We start from the raw sequence: 17,735 nt of genomic DNA on the forward strand, positions 1-17,735 counted from the left end.
AGACTACGCAGCTATGTACACAATTCAATGACTAAACACTTACCAGACTTTAATGGGCACTGGGTTTTTTGTTTTTAGTTCCTGAGAGAAAACTACTGCGTTTCTTAAATTAAAACCTCCAGCTTGAAGCAGAAAGTGGAACTTGCACAGGCTTGTGTGTGTGTGTGTGTGTGTGTGTGTGTGTGTGTGTGTGTGTGTGTGTTTTCTGTGTGGGAGGTAGGGGGTGGAACAGTATTGGGAAGTCAGAAATACAAACAAAAGTGTTCCTCTTAAAAAACAAAAAAAGACAACTATTTCATTGCAGTCATTTAATTCTTAGGCCCCACATGCTTCATATCTACGTCCAAACGGGTTTAAAGGGGTGGTCGTCAGGCCCATCAGTACTGCTACTGGCCAAGTCACTCTGGAAACAATACTGGGAGCTGGATTTTGCTAATGGGTTGTAAATCAATACCTGTATCTATATATGGGGGACATCAGATACCATGACGTCACATCCACGCTCTGCTGTCCAAGCGCCCCTGAGCTCTCGCACGTCCTCGGGAGACGACGCACATCAGTTCACTAGCGCCCCCCTCAGCTGGTCCAGCTGTTCCTCCCCTGTCCCACTGGAGCTCAGGGGGCCGGCTCCTGTCCTGCACACACTCGGAGCAGCAGATCCACACAGCCGTGTTTCCGGACACAGGGAAGATCGAGACGGCGGAGAACGTGCCGAGACTCTGGCAACCCCCAAAACTGGGAAGATCTTGGGCCGTGCAGTTAGATATATTGATTGCTCCCCCTCGTGATGGAGGGGTGCAGGGGGCAGAGGGGTACGGTGCAGCGTGGAGGGGTGCCTAACTCGACTCTAGGGGACCGGGGCACGTGCTGTCAGACGGTTTCCAGGGCGATGGCCGCCCTCTCGATCGCCGTGGTGACGATGGTCAGCTGCTTGTGGGCCAGGCGCCAGGCGCTGTCCTGGTGGGACGTCGCGGCCCGTGCCACTGCGTCGGCCAGCCCGGGGAAGGTCGCCACGGGGGAGGTCCGGGACGCCCAGATCACGTGCCTGCCGGACACAGCACCCTGGCGTTAGGGACAGCGGGGGCAGCCTAGGGCCTGGGCCAGTCCTGGCAGACTGGGAGGACAGCTGGGCCAGTGGTTCAGGTCCAGTCCTGTCAGACTGGGAGGACAGCTGGGCCAGTGGTTCAGGTCCAGTCCTGTCAGACTGGGAGGACAGCTGGGCCAGTGGTTTAGGTCCAGTCCTGTCAGACTGGGAGGACAGCTGGTCCAGTGGTTCAGGTCCAGTCCTGTCACACCGGGAGGACAGCTGGTCCGGTGGTTCAGGTCCAGTCCTGTCAGTCCAGGAGGACAGCTGGTCCAGGAGTTCAGGTCCAGTCCTGTTAGACCAGGGGGACAGCTGGTCCAGTGGTTCAGGTCCAGTCCTGTCACACCAGGAGGCCAGCTGGTCCAGGAGTTCAGGTCCAGTCCTGTCACACCAGGAGGACAGCTGGTCCAGTGGTTCAGGTCCAGTCCTGTCAGTCGAAGAGGACAGCTGGTCCAGTGGTTCAGGTCCGGTCTTGTCAGACCGGGACGACAGCTGGTCCAGTGGTTCAGGTCCAGTCCTGTCAGACTGGGAGGACAGCTGGTCCGGTGGTTCAGGTCCAGTCCTGTCAGACTGGGAGGACAGCTGGTCCAGTCCTGTCAGACTGGGAGGACAGCAGGTCCAGTCTTGTCAGACCAGTAGGACAGCTGGGCCAGTCCTGTCAGACTGGGAGGACAGCAGGTCCAGTCCTGTCAGACTAGGAGGACAGCAGGTCCAGTCTTGTCAGACCAGTAGGACAGCTGGGCCAGTCCTGTCAGACTGGGAGGACAGCAGGTCCAGTCCTGTCAGACCAGTAGGACAGCTGGGCCAGTCCTGTCAGACTGGGAGGACAGCAGTACACAAAGTGTTTTCTAAATGACTATTGGCACCTCGTCTTCGGTGAGCAGCAGAGAGACGGCAAGATTCTCACCAGAGGTAGTATTTGTCCGGAAAGGCCAGAGGGTCCAGGAAAGCCCGTTCGAGCAGCATCAGCTGATCGTTAATACCGCGTATCCTTAGAGGACTGAGACAGAGAGAGAAACAAGAGGACTGTGATTCCGGCAATACGAGGTGAGAACTGCACACAGCTCAGAAAATACACAGTTCATGAAAAACAAGACAAATTTGCCCCCGTTTTTCTGTGGGCTGCAGTCCTGGCAGGCGAGCAGCAAGAGGGACTCTCTCCACAGGGCGGTGCCCAGCTCACCTCGTGTTGGCGAAGTCCTTCTCCGCGATCTGCTTGTCCAGCTGGGTGGCGGCGGTCCGGAACCTGCGCACTGCCCCCTGCAGGCCGGCTGAGGCGTTGCAGGGGGGAACAGGTGGGTGGGATGAGAGGAGGAAGGATGAGAGTTGAGGGTCGATATCGGTGCTGGCGTTAGCGTCGGTGTCGGTGTCGGTGTGCTGATATCAGTGCTGGTGTCGGTGTCGGTGTGCTGATATCAGTGCTGGCGTTAGTGTCGGTGTCGGTGTGCTGATATCAGTGCTGGTGTCGGTGTCGGTGTGCTGATATCGGTGCTGGTGTCGGTGTCGGCGTGCTGATATCAGTGCTGGTGTCGGTGTCGGTGTGCTGATATCAGTGCTGGTGTCGGTGTCGGTGTGCTGATATCAGTGCTGGCGTTGGTGTCGGTGTCGGTGTCGGTGTGCTGATATCAGTGCTGGCGTTAGTGTCGGTGTCGGTGTGCTGATATCGGTGCTGGTGTCGGTGTCAGTGTCGGTGTGCTGATATCGGTGCTGGCGTTAGTGTCGGTGTCGGTGTGCCGATATCGGTGCTGGCGTTAGTGTCGGTGTGCTGATATCGGTGCTGGTGTCGGTGTCGGTGTGCTGATATCGGTGCTGGTGTCGGTGTCGGTGTCGGTGTGCTGATATCGGTGCTGGCGTCGGTGTCGGTGTGCCGATATCGGTGCTGGCGTTAGTGTCGGTGTCGGTGTGCCGATATCGGTGCTGGTGTCGGTGTCGGTGTCGGTGTGCTGATATCGGTGCTGGCGTCGGTGTCGGTGTGCCGATATCGGTGCTGGCGTTAGTGTCGGTGTCGGTGTGCCGATATCGGTGCTGGTGTTAGTGTCGGTGTGCTGATATCGGTGCTGGTGTCGGTGTCGGTGTGCCGATATCGGTGCTGGTGTTAGTGTCGGTGTGCTGATATCGGTGCTGGCGTCGGTGTCGGTGTGCCGATATCGGTGCTGGCGTTAGTGTCGGTGTCGGTGTGCCGATATCGGTGCTGGCGTTAGTGTCGGTGTCGGTGTGCCGATATCGGTGCTGGTGTTAGTGTCGGTGTGCTGATATCGGTGCTGGTGTTAGTGTCGGTGTGCTGATATCGGTGCTGGCGTCGGTGTCGGTGTGCCGATATCGGTGCTGGCGTTAGTGTCGGTGTCGGTGTGCCGATATCGGTGCTGGTGTTAGTGTCGGTGTGCTGATATCGGTGCTGGTGTTAGTGTCGGTGTGCTGATATCGGTGCTGGCGTCGGTGTCGGTGTGCCGATATCGGTGCTGGCGTTAGTGTCGGTGTCGGTGTGCCGATATCGGTGCTGGTGTTAGTGTCGGTGTGCTGATATCGGTGCTGGTGTCGGTGTCGGTGTGCCGATATCGGTGCTGGTGTTAGTGTCGGTGTGCTGATATCGGTGCTGGCGTCGGTGTCGGTGTGCCGATATCGGTGCTGGCGTTAGTGTCGGTGTCGGTGTGCCGATATCGGTGCTGGCGTTAGTGTCGGTGTCGGTGTGCCGATATCGGTGCTGGTGTTAGTGTCGGTGTGCTGATATCGGTGCTGGTGTTAGTGTCGGTGTGCTGATATCGGTGCTGGCGTCGGTGTCGGTGTGCCGATATCGGTGCTGGCGTTAGTGTCGGTGTCGGTGTGCCGATATCGGTGCTGGTGTTAGTGTCGGTGTGCTGATATCGGTGCTGGTGTTAGTGTCGGTGTGCTGATATCGGTGCTGGCGTCGGTGTCGGTGTGCCGATATCGGTGCTGGCGTTAGTGTCGGTGTCGGTGTGCCGATATCGGTGCTGGTGTTAGTGTCGGTGTGCTGATATCGGTGCTGGCGTTAGTGTCGGCGTGCCGGTATCGGTGCTGGTGTCAGTGTCGGCGTGCCGGTATCCGTGCTGGCGTCGGTGTCGGTGTGCCGATATCGGTGCTGGCGTTAGTGTCGGCGTGCCGGTATCGCTGCCCCGCGTCAGTGTCTCACCCAGCGAGATGTTCCTCTCCCTCAGCACGCCGGCGAACGCCTCCTCGGCCGCGGACAGGTAGCTCTCCAGGCTCTCCGCGTAGTCGCCGGGGCCGAACGGCAGGACCAGGCTGTCGGCCAGCCGCAGCAGCACCCCGCCCGCTGTCCGCGCCACCGCCTGGTGGCTGCTGAACCCTGGGAAAGAGCCACGCCCAGTTTGCGCACTGCTCTGCCTCCTCGGAGTCCGAGCCAGCAACCCCCTCCCCGATCAATTCTCTTTATCAGCACAGGAGAGAGGGAGACCCCTGCTCTCCTCCTCCGAAGCGTTTTTAATGACCACAGAGAGTCAGGACCTCGGTTTGACGTCTCATCTGAAGGACGGCGCCTGTTTACGGTCTAGTGTCCCCCGTCACTCTACTGGGGCATCAGGACCCACACAGACCGCAGGGTGAGCGCCCCCTGCTGGCCCCACTCACACCTCTTCCAGCAGCAGCCTCAGCTCTCCCAGGAGTCTCCCCTCCAGGTACTGGCCAGGCTCAGGAGAGCACAGGAGAGAGGGAGACCCTCTGCTCTCCTCCTCCGAAGCGTGCTCTCGTCAGGCTGATCCACACCGGGGGTCCCTGCACGCGCCACACCCCCCCCCGACTGCACGGGGTGGGGATGGCCATCTCCGCTCTCGCTGAGCGGCACCGCCCTGGACCGGAACTCACCCAGTCCCGGCCACCTGTACGGCGGGACCCGATCTACTCCCTGCCCGGGCCGCCGTCGGACAGGAAAGCCCGAGAGAGAGAGAGGGCGGCACAGGCCTACCGGGGTCGACGAAGCGCGAGGCGTAGTCGAAGGTGTCATAGGCGGTGTGGTAGGCGGGGTAGATCCGGGCTCTGGTCTTCGTCTGCGGGCGGAGAGGAGGAGGAGGAGTAACCTTCCGGACTACGGCAACGGATACCCTCATTCCTTCCATTTCAATAGCGCTGTGCTGGATACACCCGGAGTCTGGGCTCCGAGGAGTTCATGCCGGTCCCGGAACAGTGCACTCGGAGCTCCTCGCAGGTCACGGGGATCCCCTCCACCCCCAGCAGTGTGTACCCCCACCTGGATGAGGCGCCAGTCCGCTCCCCACACCCCAGCTCTCAGTGGGGAGGAGAGCAGAGTGATGGAGCCAGTTCAGAGAGGGGGGTTATTAGGAGGCCATGATGGGTAAAGGCCAGGGGGGAAATTTGGCCAGGACACCGGGGTAACACCCCTACTCTTCTCGAGAAACACCCTGGGGTTTTTAATGACCACAGAGAGTCAGGACCTCGGTTTTACATCCCACCTGCTGGACAGTGCTTTGGAAGGACAGCACTTAGCTTTAGCTGTTCCTATGGGGTTAAATCACATAACGCACAGCTGCTGTGCACTAAAACGACTGGCTGGATGACCGACTCCTGCCCAAGCTGAGGAACCCACAGTGCCCCCCTGTGGTCGTGGGAGGGATTCATCCAGCCGCAGGTTGGCATTGGAAACGGCCGCCCCCCCCCTCTCCCAGGCTCTCACCTTGTCGTAGGTGTAGGAGACGTCCATGGAGGTGATTCCCAGGAAGTGCATGAAGGAGGCGTAGTCGCTGCCCGCCCCGGTCAGGTAGCCCATGCTGGAAGAGAGGCAGGAGTGGGTACCGGCAGGGGGCGGGGCCAGACGAGGACCTGGGGGGGCCGGCAGTGGGAGGAGCAAAAGGGGGAGGGGCGTCGGGGGGCGGGGCTGACCTTGGGATGACCCCGTGGGCGGGGCTGGTGCGGTTGGCGAATCTTTTCCAGTTCTCGTAGACCGACAGCGATCCTGGGCCAGGGGCCTGCACCTACACACACACGAGAGAGAGAGAGACACACACACACATCACTGGGCATCAGAGTGACACGGACACGACACGGGCACGGCTGCACCCTCGCTCACGAACACATGGGGCTCTGATGCTCAGTGACGCCACAGGCCGACATCACCGAGCATCAGAGCCCCACGGGCTCGTCTGCAACCACACACACACTCACACGCACACGCGCGCGCGGCCTGACCTGTTTGGCTGCAGCGAAGACAACCCCCTGGGCAGCTGGGGACCCCGACACCTGCAGCGTGGCGTTCGCTGGAGGCAGAGAGAACCTTCAACAGCCAATACGGCAGAGCAGAAGCAGCCCTCCGGCCCCTGTCGCCCCCCCCCCCACCCCGGTCCGAATCACAGACGTTCAATACCGTGCCCAGTTCAATACCGATACCGGGTGCTGATCCGCTGTACAAAGGGAGCAGATTCAACTCCCCGTTTACAGCGCCTTTCATCCCAGACGATCCCAGATTACAGAGCACCCCTCACTGACCTTACAGACGTTGGACTGGAAAATCTTATCCGGATGAAAGAGCGCCCCCTGCTGGTCCACACCCCCAACACCACTTTGGTGTTAAACATCAAGGACCCCCCCCCTGCACAGAAACAGAGCCGGACAGCTCTGTCCAGCCCAACCGCAGGATTTGAACAGGAGCTGCTCCTCACCGTACACAGAGATGTCCACGTTGATGTAGGCCACGGCCCTGTCTCTCAGCACGCTGTAGTTCTCCTGAACAGAAACCGCTCCAGTGGGTGAAAATGGCTCAGAGCAGATGTTTTTTTTTTTTTTTTTTAAAAAGAGGCCGATCTGGTTCAGCTCCAGCAACCCCCCCCACCACTAAACCAGGAACATTTTATTTGCTTAAGTTACCAAAACTGACGGGGACCACATTCGTCTGGATGCTCCTGCGCTCTGAAGGTGGTGCTGCACTGCCCTCTAGTGGTAAAGGTGCGCACTACAATAAGGGAGCTGCAAGGGTTGCACTCAACGTGGGCGAGTGACCTGTACCTGTGCCACATCCCATAATACTGGCCTGACTACAGGCTTTCCCATGTCTGACATTTCACAGCACTGCAGTGCAATGCATTATATAACACACAGGAAACTGGAGTTCACTGTACTTTACAGGGAGTGAGCACTGGGGCCTTGGGGTTCGATTCCAGATCTGGGGTGCTGTCTGTGTGGAGTCTGTATGTTCCCCCTGTGTTCACGTGGGTTTCTCCACAGTCTGCCGACGTGCTGGTGGGTGAATTGGCCTCTGGACCTACTGGCCCTGGTGTGTGTCCAGTGGGTGTCCCGTGATGGACTGGCGTCCCGTCCAGGGTGTACCCTGCCCTGCTCCTGGTGCTCGCTGGGATAGGGGGGAGAAGAAGTGATGAAGGGGTGTGGCGTGCTGCCCCCCAGCGACGGTGTTACCTCTGTGAACTCCGTAGAGCCGATCAGCCCGAATTCCTCGGCTCCCCAGCTCCCGAACAGGATGGACCTGCGGGGGCGCCACTTCCCTGCGGGATGGAGGGGGGGGTCAGTGGAGGAAACGCACTGGACTGGACCGCGCACCTGTCACAACACCCCCCCAGAGAGCAGCGCGCGAACGAGGGGTCAGACGGGCAGAGCGCGGGCGCGGGGGGGGCGAGGCGGCGGCGCGCCGCGGTCAGTACCCTGTCTGACCAGCCCGCCCAGGACTCGGGTCAGCTCCAGCATCACCGCCGTCCCGCTGCTGGGGTCGATAGCGCCGTGCACCCAGCTGTCCCTGTGATTCCCATATATCACATAGCGGTCTAGCAGGGAGAGAGAGAGGGGTTAATACAGCCTGGACACTGGAGAACACAGAGAGAGAGAGGGGTTAATACAGCCTGGACACTGGAGAACACACACAGAGAGAGAGAGAGGGGTTAATACAGCCTGGACACTGGAGAACACAGAGAGAGAGTGAGAGGGGTTAATACAGCCTGGACACTGGAGAACACACACAGAGAGAGAGGGGTTAATACAGCCTGGACACTGGAGAACACAGAGAGAGAGAGGGGTTAATACAGCCTGGACACTGGAGAACACAGAGAGAGAGCGAGAGGGGTTAATACAGACTGGACACTGGAGAACACAGAGAGAGAGTGAGAGGGGTTAATACAGCCTGGACACTGGAGAACACACACAGAGAGAGAGGGGTTAATACAGCCTGGACACTGGAGAACACAGAGAGAGAGCGAGAGGGGTTAATATAGCCTGGACACTGGAGAACACACACAGAGAGTTAGAGGGGTTAATACAGCCTGGACACTGGAGAACACAGAGAGAGAGAGGGGTTAATACAGCCTGGACACTGGAGAACACAGAGAGAGAGCGAGAGGGGTTAATATAGCCTGGACACTGGAGAACACAGAGAGAGAGTGAGAGGGGTTAATACAGCCTGGACACTGGAGAACACACACAGAGAGAGAGAGGGGTTAATACAGCCTGGACACTGGAGAACACAGAGAGAGAGAGGGGTTAATACAGCCTGGACACTGGAGAACACAGAGAGAGAGTGAGAGGGGTTAATACAGCCTGGACACTGGAGAACACAGAGAGAGAGTGAGAGGGGTTAATACAGCCTGGACACTGGAGAACACACACAGAGAGAGAGGGGTTAATACAGCCTGGACACTGGAGAACACACAGAGAGAGAGAGGGGTTAATACAGCCTGGACACTGGAGAACACACACAGAGAGAGAGAGGGGTTAATACAGCCTGGACACTGGAGAACACAGAGAGAGAGAGGGGTTAATACAGCCTGGACACTGGAGAACACAGAGAGAGAGTGAGAGGGGTTAATACAGCCTGGACACTGGAGAACACAGAGAGAGAGTGAGAGGGGTTAATACAGCCTGGACACTGGAGAACACACACAGAGAGAGAGGGGTTAATACAGCCTGGACACTGGAGAACACAGAGAGAGAGCGAGAGGGGTCAATATAGCCTGGACACTGGAGAACACACACAGAGAGTGAGAGGGGTTAATACAGCCTGGAGACTGGAGAACACAGAGAGAGAGAGGGGTTAATACAGCCTGGACACTGGAGAACACAGAGAGAGAGCGAGAGGGGTTAATACAGACTGGACACTGGAGAACACAGAGAGAGAGTGAGAGGGGTTAATACAGCCTGGACACTGGAGAACACAGAGAGAGAGTGAGAGGGGTTAATACAGCCTGGACACTGGAGAACACAGAGAGAGAGAGAGGGGTTAATACAGCCTAGACACTGGAGAACACAGAGAGAGAGTGAGAGGGGTTAATACAGCCTGGACACTGGAGAACACAGAGAGAGAGTGAGAGGGGTTAATACAGCCTGGACACTGGAGAACACAGAGAGAGAGAGGGAGAGGGGTTAATACAGCCTGGACACTGGAGAACACACACACAGAGAGAGAGGGGTTAATACAGCCTGGACACTGCGGTACACAGAGAGAGAGTGAGAGGGGTTAATACAGCCTGGACACTGGAGAACACAGAGAGAGAGCGAGAGGGGTTAATACAGCCTGGACACTGCGGTACACAGAGAGAGAGCGAGAGGGGTTAATACAGCCTGGACACTGGAGAACACAGAGAGAGAGCGAGAGGGGTTAATACAGCCTGGACACTGGAGAACACAGAGAGAGAGCGAGAGGGGTTAATACAGCCTGGACACTGGAGAACACAGAGAGAGAGAGTGAGAGGGGTTAATACAGCCTGGACACTGGAGAACACAGAGAGAGAGAGAGGGGTTAATACAGCCTGGACACTGGAGAACACAGAGAGAGAGCGAGAGGGGTTAAGACAGCCTGGACACTGGAGAACACAGAGAGAGAGAGTGAGAGGGGTTAATACAGAGACACTGCGCAGTCCCGTGTCCCTCCGGAGAAGACGGACAGACCGGACAGCAGGCGGGCGGCGTACCCGGCTCCACGCTGCCCCGGATCAGACCCATCACGTTGTCCGAGTCGAAGATCCCGCGCCGGTTGCGCACGGTGACCTGGACGTCACTGCAGGGGGAGAGAACGAACCCCGATCGATCGATCGATCGCCTGATCGCTCTCCAATCCACCCGGACTGACTGTGAGTGCATGGAGGGATTCACCGATTACTAGGGGCCTCTGCCGAGTCGGAGATGGACACTGGTCGGTTCCCAGTGTTGGGATGATTCACACGGAGCAGGAGCGGCTCTGGGCTCTGGGCCCCAGTACCTGTTGTTATAGCTGCTGGTGGGGCTGAACCCTGGTCCCAGTCTGTAGGTACAGCCCAGACCTCCCTGCCAGTCTCCTGGAGCGACGTCTCCTCCTAAGGCACTGAGCACACAGACCCCATCACACTCCTCGTCCAGCACAGAGCTGTCAGTACAGTCACACACAACTGTGGGTCACACTGTCAGTACAGTCACACACCTGTGGGTCACACTGTCAGTACAGTCACACAGCTGTGGGTCACACTGTCAGTACAGTCACACACCTGTGGGTCACACTGTCAGTACAGTCACACACAACTGTGGGTCACACTGTCAGTACAGTCACACACCTGTGGGTCACACTGTCAGTACAGTCACACACCTGAGGGTCACACTGTCCCCTGTCAGTACAGTCACACAGCTGAGGGTCACACTGTCAGTACAGTCACACACCTGCGGGTCGCCCTGTCAGTACAGTCACACAGCTGAGGGTCACACTGTCAGTACAGTCACACACCTGCGGGTCGCCCTGTCAGTACAGTCACACAGCTGAGGGTCACACTGTCAGTACAGTCACACACCTGAGGGTCACACTGTCGCCCTGTCAGTACAGTCACACACCTGCGGGTCACACTGTCGCCCTGTACCCACACTCCTGGTACCTGGTGGACAGATCTCACGATCCAAGGGGGCGGGGCTCACCAGATCAGGTGCTGTGCGTCCTCAAAGCCGATTGGCTGCGTGGGAACGGGCGCCATCCACTCCACCTCGCTCTCCGGCCGGCGGTAGGTGTGCTCTGGCGACAATGACAACCACAGCGTCACCACGCCGCGCCGCCTGAGCGCCCAGGGTCGGCCGGATCCGCTGGCGTGCCGGAGGGCCGATCGATAGTTTCTCGACAAATCAATACAGGCCCAGTGCAGCTACGCCCCCCGCCCCCCTCCCCCCGACACACGCACACACGCACACACGCACACACGCGCGCACCTTTGGAAGGGTAGTAAGGGGTGAGGAGATCCCCAAAAGAGTTCTTGTAGGAGCCCCTCTCCACCCCGGAGGGGGGCAGGTACCAGGAGTGGGGGTAGGTCTCGGACTCCGGGGTCGCCCCGTCGTTGATGTCGTGGGGGTCGGTGTACACCAGCACCCCCGCCACCCCGAACCGCGCCCCGTGCAGCGCCTGGGGAGACAGAGGAGGGCCGCGCTCACCCCGCGTGGCTGCCCGGGCAGTCTTCCTTCGCCAGGGGCCGCGGGGCTGTGCGCGGTTGTGTTCACATGCCGGGGCCATGCTGCGTGGCTGTGATCACGGCGCTGAGGGTCTGCTGTGGTTGTGTGAACCTCGGTGTGTTAGCTTGTGTAGCTGCGATGATGGCGTTGAGGGTCTGCTGCGGTTGTGTGAGCCTCAGTGTGTTAGCCTGTGTAGCTGTGATGATGGCGTTGAGGGTCTGCTGTTGTGTCGGCTGTGGTTGTGTTAGCCTCGATGTGTTAGGTTGTGTAGCTGCGATGATGGCGTTGAGGGTCTGCTGTGGTTGTGTGAGCCTTGGTGTGTTAGGTTGTGTAGCTGCGATGATGGCGTTGAGGGTCTGCTGCGGTTGTTGGCCTTGGTGTGTTAGCTTGTGTAGCTGTGATGACGGCGTTGAGGGTCTGCTGTTGTGTCGTCTGCGGTTGTTGGCCTTGGTGTGTTAGGTTGTGTAGCTGTGATGATGGCGTTGAGGGTCTGCTGTTGTGTCGTCTGCGGTTGTGTGAGCCTCAGTGTGTTAGCTTGTGTAGCTGTGATGATGGCGGTGAGGGTCTGCTGTTGTGTCGTCTGCGGTTGTGTGAGCCTCAGTGTGTTAGCTTGTATAGCTGTGATGACGGCGTTGAGGGTCTGCTGTTGTATCATCTGCGGTTGTTAGCCTCGATGTGTTAGGTTGTGTAGCTGCGATGATGGCATTGAGGGTCTGCTGTGGTTGTGTGAGCCTCTGTGCGTTAGGTTGTGTAGCTGTGATGACGGCGTTGAGGGTCTGCTGTTGTATCGTCTGCGGTTGTTAGCCTTGGTGTGTTAGGTTATGTTGCTGTGATGATGGCGTTGAGGGTCTGCTGCGGTTGTGTGAGCGTTGGTGTTTTAGGTTGTGTAGCTGTGATGACGGCGTTGAGGGTCTGCTGTGGTTGTGTTAGCCTTGGTGTGTTAGGTTGTGTAGCTGTGATGACGGCGTTGAGGGTCTGCTGTTGTGTCGGCTGCGGTTGTTAGCCTTGGTGTGTTAGGTTGTGTAGCTGTGATGATGGCGTTGAGGGTCTGCTGTTGTGTCGTCTGCGGTTGTGTGAGCCTCAGTGTGTTAGCTTGTGTAGCTGTGATGATGGCGTTGAGGGTCTGCTGTTGTGTCGTCTGTGGTTGTGTGAGCCTCAATGTGTTAGCTTGTGTAGCTGTGATGATGGCGTTCAGGGTCTGCTGTTGTATCATCTGTGGTTGTGTGAGCCTCGGTGTGTTAGGTTGTGTAGCTGTGATGATGGCATTGAGGGTCTGCTGCGGTTGTGTGAGCCTTGGTGTTTTAGGTTGTGTAGCTGTGATGATGGCGTTGAGGGTGTGCTGTTGTGTTGTCTGCAGTTGTTAGCCACGGTGCGTCAGCTTGTGTCGCTGTGATGACGGTGCTGGTGCTTTGCCGTTGTGAGGGGCGGGGTCTCGGACAGGCCCCTGGCGCCCCACCTTGTCTGCCCGGCTGGTGCCCCCGTAGCGGGTGATGGCGATGGTGCCCGTCAGGTCCAGTGTCCTGTTGAGCTGCTCGTAGTCGCTCAGCTTGCCCTGGTTGGCGTAGACCAGCCTGCCCTGGGAAGAGAGGGCAGAGGGCACACGAGGGGGGGGAGAGAGGGAGAGACAAGCAGGTCCGATTGGACAGGGGCTCGGCTCCTGTGGGGGATACAGCGCCCCCTAGAGGTCCTAACGACGCAACCAGTCTAATCACGGTCTCCACCGGACCCTGAGCCCAGGTCGTGAGGGAACAGAGACCCCAAGAGACCCAGAAAAGGGCAGGGAAGAGGGCAGGGGGCACCTCTTCACACGCAGAGGGGCGGGAGCGTGGAACGAGCAGCGGTTGTGCGCACGTGTGTGCGTGGTACCTTGGGGGTGCCCGCGGGGGCAAACGCGGCGAACGGGGGGACCACGTCCGTGTCGTTCTGGTCGGCGAAGTATGGCTTCTCCTTCACCTGGGACTCGAACAGCACTGCGCCCTGGGGGGACACTGGGGGGCAGAGAGAGAGACGCACATCAACACCCCGTAGGGGGCGCTCTTGGGGCGATTAACACTGGAGAAGGGCAGGAAGACACTGACTTACCCATGCAAACCCCGCAGGGGGCGCTCTTGGGCGATTAACACTGGAGAAGGGCAGGAAGACACTGACTTACCCATGCAAACCCATAGGGGGCGCTCTTGGGCGATTAACACTGGAGAAGGGCAGGAAGACACTGACTTACCCATGCAAACCCTGTAGGGGGCGCTCTTGGGGTGATTAACACTGGAGAAGGGCAGGAAGACACTGACTTACCCATGCAAACCCTGTAGGGGGCGCTCTTGGGGTGATTAACACTGGAGAAGGGCAGGAAGACACTGACTTACCCATGCAAACCCTGTAGGGGGCGCTATTGGGGCAGGAAGAAGAAGGGGTGGGGGGCAAGAAGACGTTATGACTTACCCACATGAACCCTGTTGGGGGCGCTCTTGTTGGGGAAGGAGAGGAACACGTTGTAGGTCTGAGTCCAGGCCCGGTCCAGGCCCGTCTCGGGGTCCCGCCAGCGGTCCAGGATCAACTTCACCAGCCGCTGGTCCCCTGTGCTGGTGGCCATGTGGGGGTACCGGCTCAGCTCCCTGACGGGAACAGGGGCGCAGGGTCAGAGCCCAGGACTGAGGGGCGTTCGTGTCCTACTGCTCCTCCCTTAAAGATCCTGCACAGCAAACTCAGCTAAAGGAAAATGCAGTCCGTCTCTCTTTGCTGTGTAGAGCATAAACCTCATCACTTATTTAAGAATATATTATCCTATTATTCAGTTTATAATCTCTCCTAAACCTAATCTACGGAACTTCTGATAAACTAACATTGTGTCCTACAAAGATGGGGTGTCACTGTGGGGCTGGGGGCCCTGGGCTCAATTCCTGGGGTGCACTATCTGCGTGGAGTTTGCATGTTCTCCCAGTGTTAACGTGGGTTTCCTTCCACACTCCACAGACTTGCTGGGGGGGGGGGGGGGTGAATTGAATTCTGGGAAAAACTGGCCCTTGTGCGAGTCTATTTGTGTCCTGTGACGGACTGGCGTCCCGTCCAGGGTGTCCCCTGCCTTGCACCCAGTGCTTGCTGGGATAGGCTCCAGCTCCCCTGAGACCCTGAACTGGGTATAGTGGTTCGAAAATGGATGGATGTCCTGAAAGATACTGTATACCCTGCAGTACGTTCTGTAATTTATAGACTGTATAGATGTGGGGACTCTTCTCCACAGCTCCTGTCCCGAGGAGACCCAGAAGAAGCCGAACCCCCCCCCCCTCCCTCCAGAGCTCCGGGACTCACCGGAGATTGTCCTGGATGCGCCCGCGGTCCAGCTCGGCCAGGAAGCCCGCGATCGCGGCCTCGTCGAGGTCCCGCGCCACCTCCCCGACCCACGCCGGCGCCGCCCGGGCCGAGCCCCGGCCGATGGCGAAGTGCCCCAGCAGGATCCCCGCGGTCAGCACGGCGGCCCCCGCCGCCCCCAGAATCAGCACCTTCTTCCACATCCTCTCCGACTGGGGCGATCGATCGACCAATCAATCAATCAATCAATCAATCAATCAATCAATCATCGCCACTCCGACTCTCCGTTACTGCACAGGTTTACTGAAAACTCACATTTACTGCACTACGGCCGTCTCGTGCTGTAGGGATCTTGGCCAGAATGAAGCCTTATAAAATTGCGTAACGCTTGGTTTCATAAGGCGAACAACACTTCTTACAAAAGGCTCATCCTTTATGATCTCTCTCAACACCCTCCTTATCTTTTAACATCCTGCTGGGAAAACAGGATTGCCCGAGCCAGTGATTCACGTGTTACTAAGGCCAATAACACATCTCCTCCAGTTGGGAGCCCTGAAGCGCTTACAAGGACTGACGACGTCGAGCAGGTGAAAGATATGTGTCTCGCCTTTAACTTCGCCTATCTTAACTGCTGTAGTGGGCTCAATTCTGAACCGGGGGGTGCTGTCTGTGTGGAGTTTGCATGTTCTCCCCGCATTCGCGGGGGTGTGCTCCTGCAGACCAGAGGCATGCTGGGAGGTGACTTGGCTTCTGGGAAACCTGGACTTGGAGTGTGTGTGTGTGTGTGTGTGTGTGTGTGTGTGTGTGTGTGTGTGTGTGTGTGTGTGTGTGTGTGTGTGTGTGTGTGCGTGCGTGCGTGTGTGTGTGTGCGCCCTGTGAGGGACTCACGTCCTGCCCATGGTGTAACCTGCCTTGTGTCTGTTGCTTGCTGGGAGAGACTCCAGCCCCCCCCCACGACCCAGAACTGGAAAACGTGGTGAGAGAAGAGGTGGATCAATGGAAACTGTACTTAGTAAAACTTATCGCTGAAGCGCACGACACAATCCTCATTTCAACAATTCCAGCAGTTACAATGGAAAACACCGGGCCAGTTTCCCGACCTCAAGAGCGAGGTCAAGACCAGTGTATCCCCGACGCCAGCTGGCAGTGAGGACAGACGCGCCTCTGCCCTTCCTGTGCCCGTCAGCTGGGAAAGGGCATCAGCGCAGATTCCCAGATTCCCCGTCCAGAGGAGATGGGTTTTTGTGGGTCCGATCTCTCCTCCGGGGGCTCCGGTTTCCTCCCACAGATCAAAGACAGGCTGGTGGGTTAACTGGCCCCGGATGTGTGTGTGTGTGTGTGTGTGTGTGTGTGTGTGTGTGTGTGTGTGTGTGTGTGTGTGTGTGTGTGTGTGTGCGCGCGCGCGCCCTGTGACGGACTGGCATCCCCTCCAGAGTGAGTGACTGTGTGTGTCAGTATGTGTGTCCTGTGATGGACTGGCCCTGATGTGCGTCAGTGTGTGTGTGTGTGTGTGTGTGTGTGTCCTATGATGGACTGGCGTCCCGTCCAGGGTGTGTGAGTATGTGTGTGTGTGTGTCCTGTGATGGACTGGTGTCCAGTCCAGGGTGAGTGAGTGTGTGTGACAGTGTGTGTGTGTCCTGTGATGGACTGGTGCCCTGTCCATGGTGTACCCTGTCTTGTGCCCAGTGCTTGCTGGGATAGACTCCGGCTCCCCCCTTGATCCGGGACTGGATAAAGAGGTTAAAAAAAAATGGTTCTGAGGAATGACGGGGGTTCTGCTGTAACCCCTTATCCAGGCCCCCCCCCAATCAAGACAGGAGCAAGAGGAGGTGGCAGCCATGCGAATGCGTGATCGATCGATCGATCGATCGATTAACTCTACCCACCCCAAGCTGAAACCTGCCCCCCCCGTCCCCCCCCCACATAACATACCTGCACCTCCGATCCAGAAACACAAACCGAATCCCGGCAGAGATCCTCCTGCGTCCTGGAAAAGCGCCGCACCAGGAGAGACGGCCGGCGACGACTCCGCGCCAGAGACAGTGTCACTCCGGTGTGACAGCGGGTGACAGGGGTCTGGGGCCATAAAGATTACTCATTACTCCCTTATCGGCTACACGGGGGCCAAGGTCCGAAGTCCCCTGCAGCTGATGTCCTTGGACCGCCAATCCCAGGGCTCCTGGTTCCAGATGCGCCCGGCCCGTCTGGAGCAGTTGCTGTCCGATCCCGGCTCCCCGCCGGTCTCCAGTCCCGCCGCGGCCGGCTGGACGGGACCAGTTCTCCCAGTTTGTCTCGGGCTGGGGCCCTGCGGACGGCTCCACCCCTTCCCCGGTCTGACGAGCGCCCGGGGGGGACACGCCCACTGGGCGGGACGAGCCCGATTTTCCCAGTTTTGTCCAGTTTTGTCCAGAGTCTGGTCAGCAGCCCGGTAGCCCCCACCCCCGCCCCCCCAATGCACCTCCCTTAAGACATCAGGAGACAATTTGCCAACGAGGGGACCCCCCCCGACCTCTGACCTCTGACCCGTTCAGTAGTTCAGCTCCTGCAGCGGTCAGAGTGAAAACTGGTCGGCCTTTGCAACAGCGATGATTTAAGGGGACCCCCCCCCCACGAAGACCGCTGCGGCGGTCCAGTCGCCCCCTGAACCCTGGGCCTTTCGCCCCAAAAGCCCAAACTACCTATTTTTTCCTCCCCCCTCTTGCCCACACAGCGCCGGTACAGTACCGCGACACCCCCCGACTGTCAGCGAGAGCACTTCGTCAGAGCTCTTCCAGATGAAGAAAGAGCACACAGCGAGTTAGGATAAGAGCATCAACCACCCACAGACGGGTTTTCATTCTGCTACTGACTGCTCCTGGGTCTGAAGGAAGCAGAGGCTCTCTGAGTCTTGATACAGGGGCTCCCAGAGGGCAGGAGACTGTACCCTAAAAAGAGGGGATGAGAGGGCTCATCTAAGAGGCTG

General features: G+C 58.3%; 1 protein-coding gene across 2 annotated transcripts; it reads right to left on the reverse strand.

The window, feature by feature from the left end:
- Positions 1-293: 293 nt before the first annotated feature.
- On the reverse strand, positions 294-17,228 carry LOC148646678 (aminopeptidase NAALADL1-like). Of its 2 annotated transcripts, XM_088608630.1 has the most exons (20): positions 16,706-16,789; positions 14,774-14,985; positions 13,907-14,079; positions 13,334-13,455; positions 12,924-13,043; positions 11,231-11,420; positions 10,946-11,039; positions 10,266-10,367; positions 9,979-10,064; positions 7,723-7,842; positions 7,481-7,566; positions 6,730-6,793; positions 6,260-6,327; positions 5,954-6,045; positions 5,748-5,841; positions 5,022-5,103; positions 4,233-4,406; positions 2,268-2,355; positions 1,992-2,084; positions 294-1,045 (listed from the first exon to the last, which is right to left on the reverse strand). In XM_088608630.1, the coding sequence occupies exons 2-20, from the start codon at positions 14,974-14,976 to the stop codon at positions 871-873; spliced, it is 2,226 nt and encodes a 741-aa protein (XP_088464756.1). In that variant the 5' UTR covers positions 14,977-14,985; positions 16,706-16,789; the 3' UTR covers positions 294-870. The 2 variants fall into 2 exon arrangements, with proteins under 2 accessions (XP_088464756.1, XP_088464757.1); XM_088608631.1 differs by lacking the exon at positions 11,231-11,420 and having other exon boundaries at positions 16,706-17,228.
- Between the last annotated feature and the right edge of the window lie 507 nt (positions 17,229-17,735).

Source organism: Lepisosteus platostomus, chromosome 16 (genome assembly GCF_059453375.1).
Source record: "Lepisosteus platostomus isolate fLepPlt1 chromosome 16, fLepPlt1.hap1, whole genome shotgun sequence".
In the NCBI taxonomy this organism is placed as follows: Eukaryota; Metazoa; Chordata; class Actinopteri; order Semionotiformes; family Lepisosteidae; genus Lepisosteus; species Lepisosteus platostomus.

What these genes read in the sequence shown, in the direction of transcription:
- LOC148646678 (XM_088608630.1), bottom strand. Translation starts at nt 14,976, where the DNA reads ATGTGGAAGAAGGTGCTGATTCTGGGGGCGGCGGGGGCCGCCGTGCTG. An exon ending in ACCAGCAGCTATAACAACAG is followed by an intron (nt 10,065 to 10,265) that starts GTACTGGGGCCC and finishes CTCCCCCTGCAG; the next exon opens with TGACGTCCAGGTCACCGTGC. An exon ending in GCTCTACGGAGTTCACAGAG is followed by an intron (nt 6,794 to 7,480) that starts GTAACACCGTCG and finishes GTTTCTGTTCAG; the next exon opens with GAGAACTACAGCGTGCTGAG.